The sequence below is a fragment of the Bufo gargarizans genome, chromosome 4 (assembly GCF_014858855.1).
Source record: "Bufo gargarizans isolate SCDJY-AF-19 chromosome 4, ASM1485885v1, whole genome shotgun sequence".
Classification (NCBI taxonomy): Eukaryota; Metazoa; Chordata; class Amphibia; order Anura; family Bufonidae; genus Bufo; species Bufo gargarizans.
Genome location: NC_058083.1, coordinates 210,235,084 through 210,255,424, shown reverse-complemented (window position 1 = coordinate 210,255,424; position 20,341 = coordinate 210,235,084). Strand labels below are relative to the sequence as shown.

At 39.1% G+C, this 20,341-nt stretch overlaps 1 protein-coding gene across 2 annotated transcripts in view; it reads left to right on the top strand.

Annotated features, from left to right (window-relative positions):
• The window catches only part of LOC122933689 (probable cation-transporting ATPase 13A4), a 322,029-nt gene that overhangs the window by 214,564 nt on the left and 87,124 nt on the right, over positions 1 to 20,341 (top strand). Inside the window, exons 16-20 of one of the 2 annotated variants that reach the window (XM_044288647.1) lie at positions 1,859 to 2,015; positions 3,329 to 3,443; positions 9,986 to 10,110; positions 11,350 to 11,519; positions 14,913 to 15,035. In XM_044288647.1, coding sequence (XP_044144582.1) covers positions 1,859 to 2,015; positions 3,329 to 3,443; positions 9,986 to 10,110; positions 11,350 to 11,519; positions 14,913 to 15,035 — 690 coding nt within the window. Of the gene's footprint in view, positions 1 to 1,858; positions 2,016 to 3,328; positions 3,444 to 9,985; positions 10,111 to 11,349; positions 11,520 to 14,909; positions 15,036 to 20,341 lie in introns of both variants that reach the window. The other variant, XM_044288646.1, reaches the window with a different exon arrangement.

The window sequence follows — 20,341 nt, the reverse complement described above, 5'->3', positions numbered from 1 at the left end:
AATAGAGCATGCTGTGATTTTCACACAACGCACAAGTGATGCGTGCAAATCACCGCTCATATGCACAGCCCCATTGGAGTGAATGGGTCCGGATTCAGTGCGGGTGCAATGCGTTCACTTCACGCATTGCACCCGCACAGAATTCTTGCTCGTGTTAAAGGGGCCTTAGTGTTACAGAGCTGTCTTATTAAACACCCTGTGAGCAATACAAATAAATTGATTCTTCATACAGCAGAGTTGCCCACGAGTTGATCGCAGTTTTTTGTCTGAAAAATTATAATTTTATCTGAAAAATGATTCTTTTAGAAAAAACATTGGTCTTGTGTGTAGCGAAAAAAAAATTGTCATTTATCAAATAAATTAGTCTGCTCCAGTACTGCAATCCCTAATCACTATAATGAACCCGCACCTGTTGGCAAAGTTCAGATACACAGCAATTCCTTCAGTGCAGCCCCAGACATATAAGGGGATCTCAAAACAGTTAGTGCTGAACGCCACTTGGCCCTCCAGGAAGTTGGACGCAGAACACTTGGGGTCAAATAACCGCTTTTATTAAGGTAAACACCAGATGGGCGAAACTTGCTGGATGGATCAAACATGACAGCTGGATTATTCTTTACACCAACTGGACCCAAATTCATTGTAGCTAATAGGTTCTTTTGGTCAGTGTTTGATCAGCGTTTTGCATCAGCATTTGATCAGAATTTGTAAGCCAAAAGCAAGAGTGGGTCCAAAACACAGATGAGATGCAAATAATTCCATTACATTTTATCTCTGTTGTGGACCCACTCCTGTTTTTGACTTACAATTGATGATCAAATACTGAAAAAAAAGCGGTGATAAAATAATGAAGTAGGCTTTATGGATGCTCAAAATACAGGATTTTTTATTTATTTTTTGTTTGGTTGTTTTATGTATATCTGACGAATATGAAATATGAAAAATTGAAACATAAACAGGGATATTAATACAGCCTTATTGCCACTGCTGCTCCCTCCCCCCCTCCCACACACACACACACTCTGGCACGGGGAATGTGAGTGCACTAGAGCATAATGCACATGGTGATACCCTCTTCCTGCACTCTCCCTACAATGCCCCTGCAGTTTAATTTCCAAGCCTTCACTCTAAGATTGGGACACCAAGTGAGGGCGAGTTTACATTGAGGTTATGGCATTTTGTTATAGGTTCTGTTATAACAGAGTATAACGAAATTGTAGGACGGAAAGCAAAACGGAAGCCTTTAAGAGGCATTCTACAGGGTGGTCCTTTTATATGGATACACCTTAATAAAATGGGAATGGTTGTTGATATTAACTTCCTATTTGTGGCACATTAGTATATGTGAGGGGAGAAACTTTTCAAGATGGGTGGTGACCATGGCGGCCATTTTGAAGTCGGACATTTTGAATCTAACTTTTGTTTTTTTAATAGGAAGAGGGTCATGTGACACATCAAACTTATTGTGAATTTCACAAGAAAAACAATGGTGTGCTTGGTTTTAACGTAACTTTATTCTTTCATGAGTTATTTACAAGTTTCTGACCACTTATAAAATGTGTTCAATGTGCTGCCCATTGTGTTGGATTGTCAATGCAACCCTCTTCTCCCACTCTTCACACACTGATAGCAACACCGCAGGAGAAATGCTAGCACAGGCTTCCAGTATCCATAGCTTCAGGTCCTGCACATCTCGTATCTTCACAGCATATTTTAGAACCAAAATTCCATTGGCAAATTCCACCGTGTGAACAGGCCTTAAATACACACATATTAAATTTATTCTACATACTCTGGGATATATTAATTTCTATACATTAATCACTGCTTCTCAAATTTTTCTACCTGTATCAAATAGGTACCGGTGGAAGGAATTCAGATTTTGCAACAGTTCCCATTCTCCTCCAGTTTACAGCGCATGTCTGTAATTGCTCAAGTTATTGGAGAGAGTAACCAGACAGTGTTCATGAAGGGGGCACCTGAAATGGTTGTTCACTTTTGCAAACCAGAAACAAGTAAGTACTGTATAAAACTAATAAAACAGATCCAGAATCATAAAAATACATTATACACAGCACAATACCTATTGTGTTCATCTTTAATAGATATAGGGGGATGTTTCTCTGTACGACAGTTCCCTGGCATACAAATATCAACATTTTTGGAGTAACTGCTGTCTTGAGCCAAATAACACAGCTTTTGTTCTTTTCTACCTTCCGCACCACTTTTACAAAGAGTGGGCAGGATGAGTAAGAGAAGGCAAGTCATGGGTGGACCCTCTGTGGCTCAAATAATTTAGCAACATGTCTGCCCAAAAACTGGAGCACGCTAGACCAGAAATCTATACCAGCTCCCTAGGTGACATAGTTTTATTTTTTTGGCACACGGGACTCCCAAAGATATGCCAGAAATATTACCTCTTAATAATTCTGGATTATCGTACACCAGTGGGGTCTGCTACTAAGACTGGCATAAGAAACTTTAAGAAGATAAAAAGCTAAATGAGGATGTTTCCTCATCAGGGAAAAAAACATTGATAATGATCCTTTCATATGTAGTCAACTTCCCCATAGCTATACCATATTTTGTCCATTTATATACAGTATTTATATTGTTTTACTTGTTATGCGATCTGTTAGAAAACACATTCCTGCTCCCCAGCAGCCGCGTCTCTCCGGATCCATGCATAGCAGCCACTGCATCTCCCAGTAGCGCGGACTAAAACAGCCTACCTAGCTGCTATACTTTGGATAATCCCTTTAAGCTATAATTTGTAATTTTGCACTTTTCTAGTCACTTATTAATAGTGATGAGAAAATAGGCAGAGTTTAGTGTGAGGGCCATCTCCTCCCATAGCCTAAAATATTTACTATTATTTACACCACTAAATTGATATAAATTATAGCACAAATTTATGGCATCTTATAGCTGGCATCAATTTCATTTTGTTGTGCACATACAATGTAAGATGCAACACATTTATTAAGAGAGGTGCTTCTCTTATTAAATTTTAAGTATCTACTTCAATTTCACATGATAAGCAAGTGCATTATATGCTGGCCTTGTAAATTCCACCATCAACTTTTCGTAGATCTTTATTAAAGTACTGAATTGTGATGTTTCCTATGCAGGGGTATTAGGCAGTTTTATGTTATGGACGGATATTTGTAGTTGAATCACAGAAAGTCTATCAAATCTAAGTTTTTAAGAAATGCTAAATACTGTATTAAGGTTTCAACCAGAGTTGTCAACCAGTGCAGTAATTCACTACTATTACTACTTTTTTTTTACAATATGATTTTGAATACTTTTTGTAATTTCTTATTAGTTCCACACAGCTTCTCTGCAAAACTTGATGACTACACTGTACAAGGCTTCCGAGTACTTGGCCTAGCATATCGATCATTTCAAAAAGGCCTATCAAAGGTTTCTGATATAGACAGGTAACAATAACTAGCACATTTACCAGTCTATTTTGATACTTACAAAGTGAAATTAATTTTGATCTATTTGGTCTTAATTCATCTGTACTGATGTATATTATTTTATTATAAACCTAAAAAGCCATCAGAAAATATATTTTTTTAACTAATATTAACCCCATCAGTCTCTTTAGGCATTAAGACCCACATGAATGTTTATATTTCTTCATACAAAATTTTCTGTATTTATTTATTTGTGTAGGATGAGTTATAGGTACTTTTCAATGGTATCCTTAGTTCATTAGTGGTATTTATTAAAGGACTTATTGAGTGGGAAATGGAAAAAAAGCTCATTCTCCATTATTTTTTGCATTTTCAATTTATATCATTCATCGTGTGGCACATGAGGTTACTTTTATTCAGTAAGTCAGCATGATCATGTCAATACCAAAGAGAAAGAATTTCTGTGATATCATGTTAATGAATTAACATATTGCAATTTGTTATGATTGTGTACGTAACAGCGCTATATGGACAACTAAGGGTTAAAACATTGCCTGACTATGTCTGGTTTCCAAGGTGTTAAATCTGGGTCCATCACCTGATTAGTGTGTGGTCTAAGTCTAGCTGAGGAACTGTGAAAACCTACATGTTCAAGCTCCTCAGAACAAGGCTCAAAGAACCTTCGTCTATGAGACTTCAACAAACAAGGAAGCAACTTTGCTACCAGAGTACTCCAGAGACAAAGTGATTAGAGGGTCTAGAACTCACAAAGCCATGAATAGTATATTTATGGGAGAAAGAACTTACTCCTGTGGAAGGGAATATATCTGAAGTGTCCTTTGATATGGATTCTGCACCTCTCAGGCCAGGGGAACATTGTACTGTGATATACTTTGGAACTGTGCTTTGTTGCTATGTGTACTACAGTTCTAACCATCTTCAGTAAAGAGACTTTATTTATTGCAATGGTCCTGGTTATTGACTACAACACATGCCTACTCCTGGTTTGAACCCAGCCAAATATCGACCATCAAGGGCACTACAACTGCCACGAGGAAGGAGAACTTACTCCAGGGAGTGCTCAGGGGGGAGAAAGGGTGTGCCCTCTTGTCACTGCTCAGCACCAAAGAGAGATGGAGGGGCAGATGTTACTGTGAACTGTGAGTACTGAAAGCATCCTCAGGGTCATAACTACCACTTCCATTCTTCTCCACCAGACACTCACCCATAGGTTGCTGCATATATTTAGTTTTTTTTTCAGGTTTTGATACTACTTATGAGCAATAATAGGATGGATGGCTCAAGTGCATGTCGGAGGTTTCATGCAAACTAATAATCCATAATGCTTTACATCCATGGATGCTGAAGAAGTAAATAGTTTTAATTAATTTTATTAATGCTTTGGTGGGAAATAGGAGAAAGCAATTCCTCCTTTTGAAACTTTTGCTGCTACTTTGAAAACTAATAGGACAGATAGACCATGTGAATTTTTTCCAGGAATTTATGTACACTAATCACAAAAAGTTGGGTATATTTGGCTTTTGGGTGAAATTTACAGAAAACACAAAAAGTTCACGCTACAGTGATATTATATCATGAAAGTAGGGCATTTAAGTAGAAGCATGCAATAACAATTTCCTCATCTCAAACAATTTATTTAAACAAAAGCCAACAGTGGTGGGTATACCCCCACAAAACATGTTAATGTCTAAATAACTCTTCACGTGGCCTTGAGCATCAATTACAGCTTGACAATGATGTCTCATGTTGTTCACAAGTCAATGTATTGTCTACTGAGGCATGGCATCTCACTCTTCTTGAAGGGCGACCCTCAGGTCATTGAGGTAATGGGGTACAGAGTTATGAGCCTCCACACAATGAGTAAGCTGATCCCATAGGTTTTCAATAGGATTCATGTGTGAAGAAAGTGCAGGCCTCTCCATTTGAGATACCCCAGTCTCCAGCAGCTGTTCTCTAATGATGCAACCTCGATGAGCTGGCGCATTGTCGTCCATTAATATGAAATTAGGCCTGTGTTGCTCATGCAGAGGCACAATGATTGGATTAATAATGTTATTCAAGTGTTATTCTTGGGCTTGTAACTGTACCATTCACAAAGTGTAGGGCAGTGCTATATTGAGTAGACACACCTGCCCACACTGTAATCACACCACCAACAACAAAGGCTCAGCTGGTGACAACAATGGCTGATGTATAGCGCTCTTCTTAATGTCTCCAACATCATTGGTGGCCATAATTTCTGCTCAGCGACTTTGATCATTGAACAGCACTGAGCCTCACTGGTCCTTCCTCCAGTGTAGATGCTCCCTGGCTAATGCATAACGATGATGTCTGTGCATGGTGGTGTGGTCAGGTACCCTTGCAGGTCGTCTAGCATGCAGACCACGCTGATTTAAACAGTTTCAAATGGTCTGACGTGACACTTGGGATGCCTCTCACCTTCCTTAAATGTGTCTGAAGGTGTTTGGTATTCATCATCTGATTCTGCATGGCATTATTCACATGAAGCGGTTATCAGTGTGGGATGTGGCCAAAGGAAATCCTTTTCTATGCCTTTCTGTGACTCTTCCAGGCTCTCTGTATCTCTGTTGCAACCTGCTAATGACACTGTGACACTCTAAGCTCATGGGCCATCCTGTTTGAAGCCTCGCAATGGCGAGGCACTGTTGATCAATTGTTAGGTGTAGTTTTGGTCTCATGATGTCAAAATGTGAACAGCATCAGGAGGAGGACTGTTTAAATACCAATTCTAATTGGACTAGGAAATTAATTGGGCGATTCATGGACCAACCTGTTGTGAATTATGCTGTTAAGCTCCTTGTTAGAGAACAGCAATTTGTGCAAAAAGTACTGAGACATTGAACAGTTGGACATGTGCATTCAAAAGTTTAGAGAAGGTAACATTAAGTTCACCTGTAAAGGTTAGAATGCATTTTTGGTTCATCCTGAAATTTCACCCACAAGCCAAATATCTCTAACTTTTTGTGGGTAGTGTATAATTCATAGGGCCTCATAGCAAAAGAGCATGAGGCTCCACCACATAATGTAAAAAGCTTAAAATAGTAGCATACAGTAAGTAGCAATAATTAAAGTTATGCATAATAGCACCATATAGAGAATTAGCACCAGATACGGCCCTTCCAACTTCTAGACCCCATAACACGTGCTGTGGTTACTATGGCTATAGTTAAACCTCTGGTCTTTTTAACTTCATACAAGGCAATTCATGATCTTTTAAATCAGGGTGGCTGAAGAGGTTAATACTACTGCTAAACGCCATGGTCTTCTCTACTTTGTTGCATAGGTGGCAGTTACTTTACATGATTTTTCTTTATTTTCTCCATGGTGCTTTTCTTGTAATTTAATTTAATTCTACTCTTGCTATAATAGAAATTGTCTCAACATGCACTAGCTTCTTGCTGAGCTCGTGGGGGCTTATGCTTATATACAGCAGTCAATCTGGTAAGGTACAGATGCAGGTAAAGCATGGAGGTGGGGGCAGCAGAGAGCTCTATTCTGAGCCTGTGATAAGAAAGGAGGTGAATTTCAGACTCCATTAAGCAATGAATCAATAAAAAAAAAAAATTGGTGGGCTTTGTGTTATATAGACATTTTTATTTATTTTTTTCATAAAAAGTTGTACAGTACAGTATAAAGTAATGTAGGTAGAAATGCTGTCTGAAACAATGCCTTACTTCACAACTGATTAAAAAAAAATATTAATTGCATATAGGGGCTCACACCAAAGACACAATGAATATTGAGGGTTCAACACCTTACTGAGCCGCTCAATCTCAGTAATATTTGAAAATAAAATAATTGGAAAAATGGGAATGCAATCCTCCTTCTGGTTTTGCATGCAGGACTATATGTTTATTTGTACACATAACACACAATATAAAAAAAAAATAATGATAAAAATATATACATAAAAAAAAAATAAGTTGGATATAGTAGTATATAAAAAATAAATCTGAAGTATGTCACAGAATATCAGACACAACAATCATAAGGGAATTCCACTCCTATCTGGACAGTAATTGTATAATTCATGCATGAGATTCTGTGTCCATATTTACTAATTAATAAAAATACAATATACATTCCAATTACTGGACAACCGCATAAGGCTACATGCACACGACCGTTCCGTTTTTTGAGGTCCGCAAAAAAACGGAAGCAGCCCGTGTGCCTTCAGCAATTTGCGAAATAGAACAGATGGCCCATTGTAGAAATGCCTATTCTTGTCCTCAAAATGGAGGGGCAGGGCCATCAACAGAACAAAGGATCCGGACAGCACACGGAGTGCTGTCCTCATCTTTTGTGGCCCCATTGAAGTGAATGGGTCCGCACTCGGGCCGCAAAAACTGCTGCTCGGATGTGGATCCGAACTACGGTCATGTGCATGAGGCCAAAACCTGTTATAGTAAGCTAGTGTCCAAGGTTCCAATATAATAATTGAAACTTATTGTCCACATCTACCAACTCTGTATATAGTTAGTTAGATCTTATATATAGATTCAGAGTTGGAGATATAATTGTAATTAATCCACAATTTCATTCAATGGGTACATTGTGACATATACAGTACAGACCAAAAGTTTGGACACACCTTCTCATTCAAAGAGTTTTCTTTATCTTCATGACTATAAAAATAGTAGATTCACATTAGATTCAAAACTATGAATTAACACATGTGGAATTATATACATAACAAAAAAGTGTGAAACAACTGAAAATATGTCATATTCTAGGTTCTTCAAAGTAGCCACCTTTTGCTTTGATTACTGCTTTGCACACTCTTGGCATTCTCTTGATGAGCTTCAAGAGGTAGTCACCTGAAATGGTCTTCCAACAGTCTTGAAGGAGTTCCCAGAGATGCTTAGCACTTGCTGGCCCTTTTGCCATCACTCTGCGGTCCAGCTCACCCCAAACCATCTCGATTGGGTTCAGGTCCAGTGACTGTGGAGGCCAGGTCATCTGGAGCAGCACCCCATCACTCTCCTTCATGGTCAAATAGCACTTACACAGCCTGGAGGTGTGTTTGGGGTTATTGTCCTGTTGAAAAATAAATGATGGTCCAACTAAACGCAAACTGGATGGAATAGCATGCCGCTGCAAGATGCTGTGGTAGCCATGCTGGTTCAGTATGCCTTCAATTTTGAATAAATCCCCAACAGTGTCACCAGCAAAGCACCCCCACACCATCACACCTACTCCTCCATGCTTCACGGTGGGAACCAGGCATGTAGATTCCATCCGTTCACCTTTTCTGCGTCACACAAAGACACGGTGGTTGGAACCAAAGATTTCAAATTTGGACTCATCAGACCAAAGCACAGATTTCCACTGGTCTAATGTCCATTCCTTGTGTTATTTAGCCCAAACAAGTCTCTTCTGCTTGTTGCCTGTCTTAGCAGTGGTTTCCTAGCAGATATTCTTCCATGAAGGCCTGATTCACACAGTCTCCTCTTAACAGTTGTTCTAGAGATGTGTCTGCAGCTAGAACTCTGTGTGGCATTGACCTGGTTTCTAATCTGAGCTGCTGTTAACATGCGATTTCTGAGGCTGGTAACTCGGATGAACTTATCCTCCGCAGCAGAGGTGACTCTTAGTCTTCCTTCCCTGGGGTGGTCCGCATGTGAGACAGTTTCTTTGTAGCGCTTGATGGTTTTTGTGACTGCACTTGTGGACATTTTCAAAGTTTTCCCAATTTTTCAGACTGACTGACCTTCATTTCTTAAAGTAATGATGGCCACTTGTTTTTCTTAGCTGCTTTTTTCTTGCCATAAACAGTCTATTCAGTAGGACTATCAGCTGTGTATCCACCTGACTTCTTCACAATGCAACTGATGGCCCCAACCCCATTTACAAGGCAAGAAATCCCACTTATTAAACCTGACAGGGCACACCTGTGAAGTGAAAACTATTTCAGGTGACTACCTCTTGAAGCTCATCAAGAGAATGCTAAGAGTGTGCAAAGCAGTAATCAAAGCAAAAGATGGCTACTTTGAAGAACCTAGAATATGACATATTTTCAGTTGTTTCACACTTTTTTGTTATGTATATAATTCCACATGTGTTAATTTATAGTTTTGATGCCTTCAGTGTGTATCTACAATTTTCATAGTCATGAAAATAAAGAAAACTCTTTGAATGAGAAGGTGTGTCTAAACTTTTGGTCTGTACTGTAGATGTGTTTGCGCCAGTCGATATATTTTCTCTTAGTCCATATGTATCAATATATAGATGAATGTATAAATTTCGCAACCATGACTCTACAGCGTTCAGAAACAAGCTGGATGATCATTCCCAGCAAATATAATAGGCTTAGTCCATAGTCCATAATAGGCTTAGTTATAGTTACAGATGAACTATGGACTAAGACTATATATATATTTTTTTATCATTATTTATTTTTTATATTGTATGTTATGTGTACAAATAAACATATAGTCCTGCATGCAAAACCAGAAGGAGGAGTGCATATCTATTTTTACTATTTTATTAATTAAAAAAAAAAAAATCTTATTTTAAAGAGAAGAAGTGGAGTGTGACCTCACGTTTCTTGGCTTACTGATCATGGAAAATCAACTCAAACCAGAAACAACTTCAGTACTGCAGGAACTCAGCGAAGCCAATATCAGGACTGTGATGATCACAGGTATTTCTGCTTCTTTCTTTTTCTTTTTATGCATTTGAAGAAATAGTTTTATAATAATAATAATACTACTATTACTGCATTGCATGTACATTACAATGTGAAAGCGTTCCTAATAACGCACAGCCATCTTCTTCTACCTTATTCCTGAACAATCACTATTTTGCATGTTCAAGATGCAGTGGAGTGATACCCTGGCCCTGTTCACTCTATCTAAAAATTTGCTACAGGAAGATTCACTCAAATGAGGCTCCAAATATTCGGTTGTAATTCATGTTAGGATAAAGCAATCTGAGCCTAAAAAAATATGCTACATACCTTGATATACGTGTATTTAATTGCATTTCTGCCAGACACATTTCAACATGGCTCAGTGACTGAGTGAAGAGGTATGGGGTTATGCACCCAGAAGTTTCAAAAAGTTGTTAAACGGCTGCCTAACTTATCGCTCTGACGTGGAGGCATCCGGGCTTATTCAAAACTGCATATACCGAGGAGAATAGTGCACATTGTTTAGTTCATATTACTTTCTCCAAGTGAGAGTTATTGCAGAATATTTGGAGCCCCTTTCAAGTGAGTCTCCCTGTAGTTCACAGAGCAATTGCCTTCTTCTATATTCAGCATCCAATTCAATCAGTATGCTCGCATAGAAAATTACTTTATCACAAATAAAACACACTTTTTCAGTATCATCAGAAGGTGAACTGTGTAGTTCCAGCCTGACAAAGATGAAATTGGCACAAAACAAAAGGTGATGGCAGCATATCCACTGTATTCCTTTTATTGGACAAGCCTTACATAATGTGTGCAGTAATAGCCAGCTAAATTTCAGCTACATCTTAGCCTTTATCAAGGCTTGATAAAGGCTAAGATGTAGCTGAAACGTAGCTTCACGCATTCTGCTAGGTTTGTCCAATGAAAGGAATACACTTGAGATGCTGCCGTCACCTTTTGTTCTGTGCTATTAGGTGGACCGCTGAGGATTTGTGGTTGTGGTTCGGCTGGTGCATTCAGGTGGGGTCGTAGAGGTCTGAGTGTGCTGCTCTACAATACTATTTGTACGACAAAGATGACATTGGTGTCACTGCATCAAGTCCCAATGTAATGGCTGAGGAAAGATATGGAATATGTAATGGCTGAGTGTCCTCACCCTTTTTTCAGCTTTAGCCTCATTATTTAGTTTTTGTATACAAATTACCGGGCATATAATTATCCCACTGTTGTGTCTTGTTGATTTTATAGGTGATAACCTACAGACAGCTGTGACAGTTGGTAAAAAATCGGGAATGATTCCTTCCAACAGTAACATAATTATGCTGGAAGCCTGTGAACCTGAGAATGATTTACCTGCTTCAATTACTTGGAAATCTTTATCTGAAAATCAAGAGGATGAAAATAATTCAAAGGCTAAAGTATATTACAATATTGCCAAATTTAAAAACTAATTAAAACAAGCTATTATATTCTGGAAAAATAGTAGTTCCAAAGCATATATTGATTGGAACTAATTGGAGAGGAAGAAGATATTTCTTGGCTCTGTCACCGTGATAAACCCTATCAAACAAGGCATATAGCCTGCTAGAGTTGACCATGCTGTTTAAAGCGATACCTGTCTTACCACTGTAAGTGCCGGCATTGTGGAAAAATGAATACTGCCTACACACAGCTCCAGAGCTGTAAACACACCCTTTCCCCTTAGATTGACAGCATTCGATTTCTAGAGCTGAGTTCTCGCGTCTCTGCAGATGGGATCATTCACAGCGCATGCACACTAACAATCTTCACTGCTGAGGAAGCAGCAGCAGGAGGAGTGTGCAAGTGCCACGTTTGACCCCATCTGCACAGGCACTAGATCTCTAAACGTGATGTCTAGCGCTGTCAATCTAAATGGAGGGGGGGGGGGGGTACAGCTCTAGAGAAGTGTGTAGTCAGCACCAGGGATGTCACTGTAGCGGTGCCCAAACTGCTGAAGCCCACCTCTTGGTGCTCCAAATCCTCATTTGTATAATAATAAATGTACAACTTTCTAAACAACTCTGGCACAAAGAGAGGCAAGACAGGTATTGTTGTAAACAACATGATAAGTCCTAACAGGCTATATGCCTGGTTTATTAGGGGTGATCAAGGTGACAGAGCCTCTTTAATGATCATTTTGATAGATTGTTAATAGTTTTTATTGTTGAACTTTACCTCATAAAGCTGTACATGTACAACATTGTTTTGCAGAGGAAGTATAGAGAGGGTTCACAAGCAATATTTTTTTATTCTTCCAACATTTTATTAAGAATCAAACAATTGTTTTCCATACATATTCATATCAACATCATTATTTATTTTCTTCCTTTTTAACCCCACCCATGATACCCTCCCTAACCACCCTCCCCTTTGTGATGCGTCACTCTAAAGGAGGAGTTAAGGCCAGGAAGACTAATATTTCCAAGCACCCCATATTCTAGTCCATTTTTCCTCAATTTTTTTTTGTTTATAAAGAACCTTCTCATATTTCTTGATCTTATTAACTAAGTTTAACCATGTAGTTACATTTGGTGTATTTCGTGAAAACCAGACCTGTGTGATCAAGAGACTTGCCGGAAACATTACTTTTAATAAAATAATATTTTTTTTCTCTTTATGGCAGTTTACCTTAGAGATAAAACCCAATATCCAGCATTCAGCCATAAAAGGGATCACTACTTTAAATTTTTCGGTAATGAACATGTCAATTGCTCCCCAATACTCTCTTAATTCTGTACAAAACCAAAACATGTGCACATAATTATCCCCAGGTAAATCACACCGTGGACAATTAGATGTGTTTCTCAAACCACATTTATTAAGCCATAATGGCGTGACATAAACTCTTTGTAAAATATTAAATTGAACCAAAACGTGGTTAAAATTGTGAGACACTAATATTAGATTAAATTAATATTTTTACAATCAATTACTTGTATCGTTGAACAATCAGCTCCCCAAGCTTTTTGACTGAGGGAGCTTATATTATTAAATAGCGCTTTAACTAATAATCTATAAAGTTGAGCAATCCTAACGTTGTGACCTAAATACTCCATTAATTCATTTAAGGGTGTAGAGGTGTCTATATTTAGCAAAAAAATTTCTTCAAGACTAAAAAGTGCTGAACGAAGCTGAAAATACCTAAACCATGATAAATTTGTCATATTCTCTCTTTGTATTAACTCTGATAACGAAAGTATATCTCCTTTCCTAACCACCTGTGCAACATAAAACATTTTTTTATTTTTTTGCCAATACTGATCCCCTACTAATTCATCTAAGACTTGTAAGTGGTAATTATGCCAAAGGAGTGTACAACATAAGGATCCCTTTATTCCCAGCCATCCTCGAATAGTGTGCCAGTTTCCTTGTCACCATAATCCTGCCGCACAGATATTTGCCCAGATTCCAATAAAGTAACCATGTTATCATAGCCAGATCTACTCACCAATGTCGTACATAGTGGGCTTTTCTTCCAAGCCATAACTGTGCTGATATAAAATAACCCTTGAAATATGGAAGGTTCAGCCGTCCTTTTTCTATCGGCTTATAGAGATGTTCGACTTACACTCTTTCTTCCCCAAAGTAGGTCATTAATAATTCAATTAATAAAAAAAAAAGTATCCTCAATCCATATTGGGGAATTCCTGAGAATATAAAGGAGCTGGGGTAGAATCACCATCTTAATTAGGAATTATTGTATAGTTTCTAGATAGAGGACGTCTAAGCCATATCGCAATTTTGGACCTCGATTTACTTATCAATGGGTTCAAATTAAAGTGCAAGAAGTCTTCAATCTTAGGGGAAATCATCATACCCAACTAATCAAAAGAATCAGAGATCTTCAGCACACTCAGAGGCCTTCACAAGCAATATTAAAACTTCTAATCACCCTTTTCTCAACTTTACATATAAAAGTAAATCATAAAAAATAAACATGATTGGTATCACCATGTCTGAAGATATTTAAACTATTAAGATAAAAAAAAAAAAATCCTGCTTGGTTAATGTAGTGAAAAACAAAATAAATACATGATTTACCATTTTGCGATCACATTGCCACCCTAAAACATTGAATAAAAAATAGTACAAAATCCAATAAAACTACCTGCCGAAAATAAAATCTAATCTGAAGATAAAAACATTAAAAAGTTATGGGTGTCAGAATATGGTGATGCATTCAACTTAATATATATATTTTTTTAAGTAGTAAAACAAAATAAAACCTATAGAAAGTTGCTATATGTAATTGTACGGACCTGCAGAATATGACTGTCATGTCAATGTTAGCGCATAGTGAACCCCACAAAAACTAAAAACCTGGAAGAAATGCATTTTTTAAAATCTCACTTGATAAAGATTTTTTTTTCCTTTTCAGTACAAGGTATGGTAAATTAAATGGTGGGATTAAAACACAACTTGTCCTACAAAAAAAAGCCTTCATAAGGCTATGTGAATGGAAAAGTAAATATGTTATTGCTCTCAAAAAGGAAAACTGATCCTGTCCTTAAGGTTGGGTTCACACGAGCGAGATTTCCGCGCGGGTGCAATGCGTGAGGTGAACGCAGATTACCATCATTGGTTTTTGGTCTCCTTGGCTAGACAACCCCTTTAACAGTACAAAAACCTTAGCTATAGTATCTTAGAAAGAGGTTCTGACAGACGTAACAAGAATGTAAAATATATAGGATAACAGTTTATTGTGTTTATTGTTATCAACTCAAATGAACTAATGTGCAAATCATCATTCCATATTTATAATCCACCTTTTCTTATTTTTCCTTCTGGAGTCACAACGTTATGTTGGAGAAAGACTGATTAATAACCCCACTACCTTGGGAAACTTTCACTTTGCAATGAATGGAACATCATATCAAGTTTTAACTCAACATTTTTCCAATTTGCTTCCAACAGTAAGTGCAGAATAAAATTTTTGTTTCAATGTTTATTTATTACTGCATTTTTGGTGCATTAAAAGTGCACCGTTGGCAAAAATCTCAGCAGGCTCACTTCTTCAGGCAGGAGAGCAATGTGCTACTCTTTTTTTTATGCTTTTCTATTTGGAGGGTATCTACTATAATCTTGACAACAATGTACACAGACATGCCTTTTTTCATATATATGGATTTGGTGTTGCTTTTAACAGGGTTTCCCAAAAGTTAGATATCGATGACCTATCCACAGGATAGTTCATCACTATCAGATCAGTGAAGGTTCGACCATCAGCCCCCCACTGATTAGCTGTCTGAAAAGGCAGCGGCGTTCCATCAAATGGCCTAACTGAAGCTCAATCCTATTCAAGTGAAAGAGCCTGGGCTGCAATACCAAGCATAAAAACTATACAATGAACCGTGGTGTAGTTGGTAGGCTGTGAAGAGGCGGCAGTACTTTGGCGAGTGCTGAATCTCTTCAAACAGCTGATCGGCAGGGATTCCAGGAGTCGGATCTTCACCAATCAGATATTGATGACCTATCCTGCGGGTATATCATCAGTATCTAATTCCTGGAGGCTCTTTTAATGTATCATTCCACTTTTATATTATATTATATATTATATATTTCTGGAAAAATTTGATTCATCACGAAGCCAAATTCCCTCACACTTCGTGGGAAAGATTTAATTTCTTCCTGAAATGGCGGTAAAAAACGAACAAAAAAAAAACATACTCGCCTTATCTATCTGCTCGCGGAGAGGCCATCGCTACCATCTTGATTTTTTGTTTTTAACCCCTGATTAACCCATGAAAGGCCTCAATGTAACTCTTAGATGCCACGATAAGCACTGAACGCAGCATCTGAGGGGTTCAGTGATGGAAGGCAGCGCAATTCCTTGTCATTGCTCCCACTACATACAATGGAATGTGATTTGTGACAAAGTAATTTGGAACAAATCAAATTTCTTTGGGAACTTCGGCGAAGCAGCCAAATCAATTTTTTTTATAAATTCGTTCATCTCTAGTTACCATCTATGTGCGATCTGCATTTTTTGGCAGCCCCTTTGACTTCAATGGGTTCAAGGTCTGCATTTTGAGGACCAGAATAGGACATATTCTATCTATTGTGGAACTGACATACGGATATGGAAAACATATGGATGTCATCTGTGTGCTTTCCACATTCGTATATAATTTCTGCAAAAGACATTTCCTATTCTGGTCCTAACAGTTCAGACCATGAACACATTGAGGTCAACAGGTCTGCAAAAAATGTAGATCACACATGAATAGTATCCCTATTTAGAGGATTTGCAACTTGCAGACCGCAAAACGGATTTGTGTTGTGCATGAGGCATAATCTTTTTTGGTACTGCCTGCTAAAGTGTTAATCTTGGCCTATCATGTGTAATATGACCATGATCAGCGTGGGAAACACGGTCCATGTGATGACCACATCTCTCCGGCTCATCCCGGCTCCCCTAACCAAACTAATTTATAATACAACCAGTCTTTATATGACCATGGCATATGTATACATGATTATGTGAGTACATGACAACTGTCCCACTGTCATATAAAGACTATATTTTATTACTATGTTATACTCAGTGCGGGTCAGGAAAGCCGCATCGGTGTAGAAAATGTGACCAGTGTGAATACATGGACTGTGATTTCTGTGCCGATCATGGTCGTTTACATGAGCTGTATAAGGCCTCATACACACGACCGTTGTTTTGGTCCACATCCGAGCAGCATTTTTTGCGGCTCTGGTGCAGACCCATTCACTTCAATGGGGCCGCAAAAGATGCGGACAGCACTCCGTGTGCTGTCCACATCCGTTGCTCCGTTCCGTGGTCCGCAAAAAAAATATAACCTGTCCATTTTGCGGACAAGAATAGGCAGTTATATTAATGGCTATCCGTACCATTCCGCAAATCGCGGAACGCACACATGGACGCCATCCGTGTTTTGCGGTTCCGCAATTTGCGGACCGCAAAACACACAACGGTCATGTGCATGAGGCCTAACTGTCATGTTTTATACTGAGCTCCCATAAGGCCTCTTGCACACGACCGTATGGCTTTTTTAGTATTTTGCGGTCTGCATTCCGTTTTTTGTGGAACGGAACAGCTGGCCCCTGATAGAACAATACTATCCTTTTCCGTTATGTGGACAATAATAGGATATGTTCTATCTTTAAACAGAATGTAAAAACAGAAATACGGAAACGGAAGGCATATGAAGTACCTTCCGTTTTTTGTTTTTTTTTGCGGATCCATTGAAAATAATGCTTCCATATACGGTCCATATACGGAAAGCAAAAAAGGAACGTTAATGGGGAAAAAAATATATAGATATTATCCCCCATAACATAGATATCCACAGTGTCCTCATAACAGTAACATCCAAAGTGTCCCCATAAAGCCTCATTCACACGTCAGTGTTTTGGTCAGTGATTGTGAGCCAAAACCAGGAGTGGAGCCTCCACAGACATAAGGTATAAGATCTGCTCCTGTTCTGTGTTTAGAGCCGCACCTGGTTTTGGCTCAGAATCACTGATGGAAATTACTGACCATACACTGATGTGTGAATGAGGCATAACAGTGACATCCACAATGCTCCCATAACAATGACATCCACATTGACCCCCATAAGTGACATCTACAGTACCCCATAACAGTGACATTCACAGTGCCCCCATAATAGTGACATTCGCATAGATCCTATAACAGTGAAATCCACATTGCCCCACATAATAGTGATATTCACATTGAGCCCCATAACATTAACATCCACAGAACCACATAACAGTGATATCCACAATTCCCCCATAACAGTGACTTTCACAATGTCCCCATAACAGTGCCATCCACGGTGTCCCCATAACAGTGACACCCACAATGATCCCATAACAGTGACATCCACAGTGCCTCCCATAACATTTACTTCCACATTTTGCCCCATAACAATAACATCCACAGAGCCCCGATAACAGTGATATCCACATTGCCCTCATAACTGACATCCACAGTGCCCCCTTAACAGTGACATCCACAGAGCCCTCATAAGAGATATCCACAGTGCTTCCCTAACAGTGACATCCACATTACCCCTCATAACGGTGACATTCACAGTGTCACCATAACAGTGACACCCACAATGCTCCCATAACAGTGACATCCAAAGAGCCTCCCAAAACAGTTACATCCACATTGTGCCTCATAACAATGAAATCCACAGAGCCCCCCATAACAGTGAAATCCACATTTCCACCATAATAGTGACATCCACAGTGCCCTCATAACTGACATCCACAGTGCTTCCCTAACAGTGACATCCACATTGCCCTCATAACAGTGACGTCCACAATGCCCTCATAACAATGACATACACATTGACTCCCATAACAGTGACAACCACAATGCTCCCAAAACAGTGACATCCACATTGACTCCCATAACAGTGACATCTACAGTGCACCCATAATAGTGATATTTGCATAAATATCATAACTAGGGATGAGCGAATCGACTTCGGATGAAACATTCAAAGTCGATTTGCAAAAAACGTCATTCTAATACTGTACAGAGCAGGAGCGCCTTACAGTATTAGAATGTATTGGCTCCTATTAGACCAAATAGGAGCCAATCCCTAATCATAACAGTGACATCCACATTGCTCCCCATAATAGTGACATCTACAGAGCCCCCAATAACAGTGACATCTACTACAAATACAAAGACCCAAGTCATTTTATAACACCTTTATTTGTTAACTGTTCTCAAATTACTAATCATATTAGTGAGGTTACCTCAGTCAGCGCTGCCAGTATAATGACAGGGATTGCAGAGAAGCATGTATCTTGGCATTGACAAGCTCGGAAATCTAAAGGACCTGTAATGACATCATCACCGTTCCTGTACAGTACCATCTAGTAAAGGAACTGAACAGATAATGGTATAGCTCCCACTGTATGTATTATACCTTGTACCTTATATATCAGTACACTGTTGTGTACAGTATATACCAATATACCGACACCCACTGAATTTATTATAACTTGTATCTCACACAGTGACCATATAGTATAACTGACCACATATATCTGTACATGCTGCATCTATTAGAACTTTTAAAGCTGTGAGCCGCACCCACAACAGACCATGTGACACAGAAGCCGCACCCACAACAGACCATGTGACACAGAAGCCGCACCCACAACAGACCATGTGACACAGAAGCTACCAGGGGCAAAAGAATGTTACCAACAAAATAAAGTTGCACATTCCATACGCATAAAGACAAAAAACTCACTGAAAAAAGTGGCCTAAACGGGTGAAAATGCTCCAAACCCATACACTGTAAAGTGTCTATAACCGGGGAAGCAATTCCTCCGCATGCGGTCCGCAGACAACGGCAATCCCCAGCAAAAAATGCGTACAATGGAGGATGCCGGGGCGGACCGCACTCGCCACAAGAACATCTTTGCTGGGGATTGCCGTTGTCTGCGGACCGCATGCGGAGGAATTGCTTCCCCGGTTATAGACACGCTACAGTGTCTGGGTTTGGCGCATTTTCACCCGTTTAGGCCACTTTTTTCAGTGACTTTTTTGTCTTTATACGTATGGAATGTGCAACTTTATTTTGTTGGTAACATTCTTTTGCACCTGGTAGCTTCTGTGTCACATGGTCTGTTGTGGGTGTGGCTCACAGCTTTATCCTACCTCACAATGCATTGGTGATACCACTATGGAAGCATGTGAGAGTCTGTCTGCGAGTTGGTTTCTGGCACTAATTCAGACCCTGTTCACACACTACGGGCAGTTGAGTGGTAGGACCCCATGCGTGCTGAGACACAGTGATGTGGTGCATGAGGGGCTCTGATATGTTCCTGACTGGAAGATATTGGCAAAGTTCTCAACTTTTAACATCGGCCTGAGGCGTTTCATTTTGATGCATTTTTAGCAGTGATTTTTATATGTATATTTTCTCATCTCCACAATGTATTATTTTATGTAAGTTGTTCTTCTGGTGCATGCGGTCCACCCAGGCATCCTCCATTGTACGCATTTTTTGCTGGGGATTGCAGTTGTCTGCGGACCGCATGTGGAGGAATTGCTCCCCCGGTTATAGATGCGCCATAGTGTCTGGGTTTGGAGCATTTTCAACCGTTTAGGCCACTTTTTTCAGTGAGTTTATTATAACTTTTACCTCTCGCATCAATACATAGCTATATATACAGTCCTGATCAAAAGTATAAGACAACTTGAAAAATGGCAAAA